Below are 2961 nucleotides of genomic sequence, written 5' to 3' on the forward strand. Positions count from 1 at the left end.
TACTCTAGAAGTTGTTGCTGTTGTTATCCAGTACATCTTAGAGAATACTCAATGCAATAGGACATGTAATACCAAAATCAGCCAACCATGCTGCTTTGTAAATAAAACTCAGTAAATTTTCCTTCTTAGAGGATATATTTTTAAATTTAGGTGTAGGGAAGTCTTCCCCAGCTGGATGCAACTCAAAGCTCCTAGAATTTGAGCCAAAGACCAACTCTGTCCCTACCTCCCAGCTGCTCTTCCATCCAAATCGCTATTTTCATTAATTCCCCCCCCCCCAAATCTATACATGGCTCAGAACTGGCCAAATTACATTAAAGGTAATCTAATTAAAATGCCTTCTAACAGAGTCATCACTGGCTCTCCCAGGCCAGGGAAAAGGGTGCCTGCACAGTGACTTCTGGGCATCATACAAAAGATATTCACCCTTATTTCTCAGGAAACCCTTGCAGATGATATTTATAAAACAGCTATGTCTTGTGTTCAACTGCACTGAGACAAGAATACAGGACAAATTCCTTACTTGCCCCAGGAAGTGATTTCTCTCTGGTTTATCCACTATCCAAAAGGAACTTCCAAGAGCAGTTTTTCTATCTAGGTTTTTCTCTCACTCCTAAGATACACCGTCTGGGAGTCTGGCCACTGCCACCACCCAGCTTCATTATCATCACCTCCCACAGAAGGAACCCCTGCTTCCCAAAGCCCCAAACTGCCCTGGTTTGGGGCACTTACACTTGAGTGCTCACTCCTGGAGCCCCACCGCCTTGTCCCATTTTCCCTTGTTCTGTGGGACTTAGGGGACATCTCTACATCTTCCTCATGTGACTGCTGCTCCTAGACCATCACTCTAGGTGTGGGTGTGTCCTGCTTTTCCTAGTGTCCCCACTACTAACACAGGGCCTTCCAGAGAGCAGAGGCTCCATGAAGGTCTGTGGAATAAATGAGCCAGTGAGCAGAGATTTCATTTATTACTATTTAATTTCTTCTACATTTTTGAATAAGCTAAGAAAAATCCAAGTACATATCTTAATTTTACAGAATAGACTAAAAATGATGAGAATTGTAAAATAAACCACTTAATTTTTTTCTCTATTTTACTAAGCTTTTTCACATTTCCAAGGAAATTCCTATTCTAATGCCATCTTATCTTGTTACAGACTACAAATAAAATGGAAGGTTTCCCAATTCGTTTTACAAAATAGCAAAACTCTTTCTCCTAAACCGGACAAGAAACAATAAATGTGTGACCAATGTCATTCATAAACTTAGATTCTGAGGCTAGCAGACTTTCTAGTTAAGCAACAACATTTTAAAATACCAAAAATAAAAGAAGATAAAGTTCTATAAAGTTCTAAGTCACCCAATGGAACAGAAACAGAAAGATGTTATTCACTATGATTCCCTCATCCCAAGTCTGGCCCTCTACTACTTAGATCGTTGACTGCCCTCTTAAAACACAAAGTGAAGAATCTGCCTTAGACTTCACTCAGGGTTGAACAAGCTGCTGGACATGGCACTAGAACTTGCACTAGCCATGGAAGTAGTATTATCTGTGGTGGCAATTCTAGACTGGGCTCTCTCTTCCTGATCTCTCAAAGCCTCTTCATACCACAGAGGGAAGGATCTAGGGTCACTTCCATTGATCTTGGCCAAAAACTCCAGGAAACTCATCTTGCTGGTCTCTGCGTGGGCCCGGGGACCCCAAAGAAATTCATAGCATGCAGGATCGCTGTTAGGCACCTGCCGGTACTCCAGGTAGCCCTCCTGCACCCACACTTTGGTGAGCAGCTCCCTGGGCTCCCCATAGACAAAGTGCTCCCTCTCGACATACACCCCCATCTCACTCAGCACTTCCCACACCTCCTCCTCAGGGACACAGTCACCCTTCATAAAGATTATACTCAGGATAAATATCAGAAGGCCATTCTTGGGCATGCTCTGCCCATCGCTCAGCATCCCATCATAGGTGAGGCCCAGGGTGGTGACCAGGACATAGGAATGGTCGCTGGGGTCCACTTCCTTCACATCAATACCAAAGACCAGCTGCATGCACTCCGAGGCTTCACTGAAGATCACAGGGAAGTGGTCCTTGTAGTCTTCGGTGATGATATTCAGCATTTCTGTCTCTGTGGCCATCTCCTTGGTGCGATACTTGAGGAGCAGAAACGCTATCAGATCACCCACCTTGTCATTAATCGCATTTCTTGGAAAGGACTCAGCATCTGGCAGGGCCTGCGAGGTGCTCGGACCCTCCTCTTTTTGGCTGCTGGAGCCATTGTCGGATTGGCTCAATGGAGTAGAGACAACAGCAGTGGGGGACGGGGAGGGGGAGGCACTCGAAAGGCTCTGTGAAGGACTCAGGGTGTCAGAAAGAGTAAAAAGCTCCTCTGGGGAGCTCAAGCTCAGAGAACAGCTAAAGGAAAAGGAGGAGCAGGTGGAGGAAGATGAGGAATCATCCTCTTCCTCAGCCATGGGAACATTTTGAGCCTGATGGTCTTCCTCAAGCATGTAGCGCCGTCGCTTTGGAGCACGAGGCATGACGACTGGTGTCAGGAAGCCGACTGGAGGGTGGGCAGGGGTGACAGGCGGGGACCTCGTACCTGGGGGAGAGAGGGAGTATGAGCGACCTCGGCGGAGAAAGGTACCCTGGGCAGCTCTGACAAAGGCCACTTACAGGTTTCGTCTTCAGGGGTGCCCTCGGGCCTCACAGGGGCGCTCCTCCTGGGCGGCCTGTCCCCTGCCAACCTGAAGAAGGAAGTGAGGGGGCTCCTCAGGGTGCAGCCAGCACGGCCCCAGGTTCTGGGGCTGACAGGGCAGTGGGGTGACTTGAGTGTTGTGGGGTCCCCTCTGTTCTGGGAGGGGGAGCCCCTGGGTACACACTCAGGGCACGCACCTCCCCTTGACTCCTGGAGCTGCCTGGGTCTCCTCTGCTCTGTGCCTTGAGGACACGGTCCTCAGGCC

At 48.3% G+C, this 2961-nt stretch overlaps 1 protein-coding gene across 1 annotated transcript; it reads right to left on the reverse strand.

The window, feature by feature from the left end:
* Positions 1–1482: 1482 nt before the first annotated feature.
* On the reverse strand, positions 1483–2538 carry LOC309978225 (melanoma-associated antigen 10-like; the record flags this gene model as incomplete). The annotated part of the gene is made up of 1 exon (XM_082864592.1): positions 1483–2538. One exon carries the CDS (start codon positions 2536–2538, stop codon positions 1483–1485), a length of 1056 nt encoding a protein of 351 aa, XP_082720718.1.
* Between the last annotated feature and the right edge of the window lie 423 nt (positions 2539–2961).

Source organism: Leucopleurus acutus (genome assembly GCF_964270905.1).
Source record: "Leucopleurus acutus genome assembly, chromosome: X".
Taxonomy (NCBI): Eukaryota; Metazoa; Chordata; class Mammalia; order Artiodactyla; family Delphinidae; genus Leucopleurus; species Leucopleurus acutus.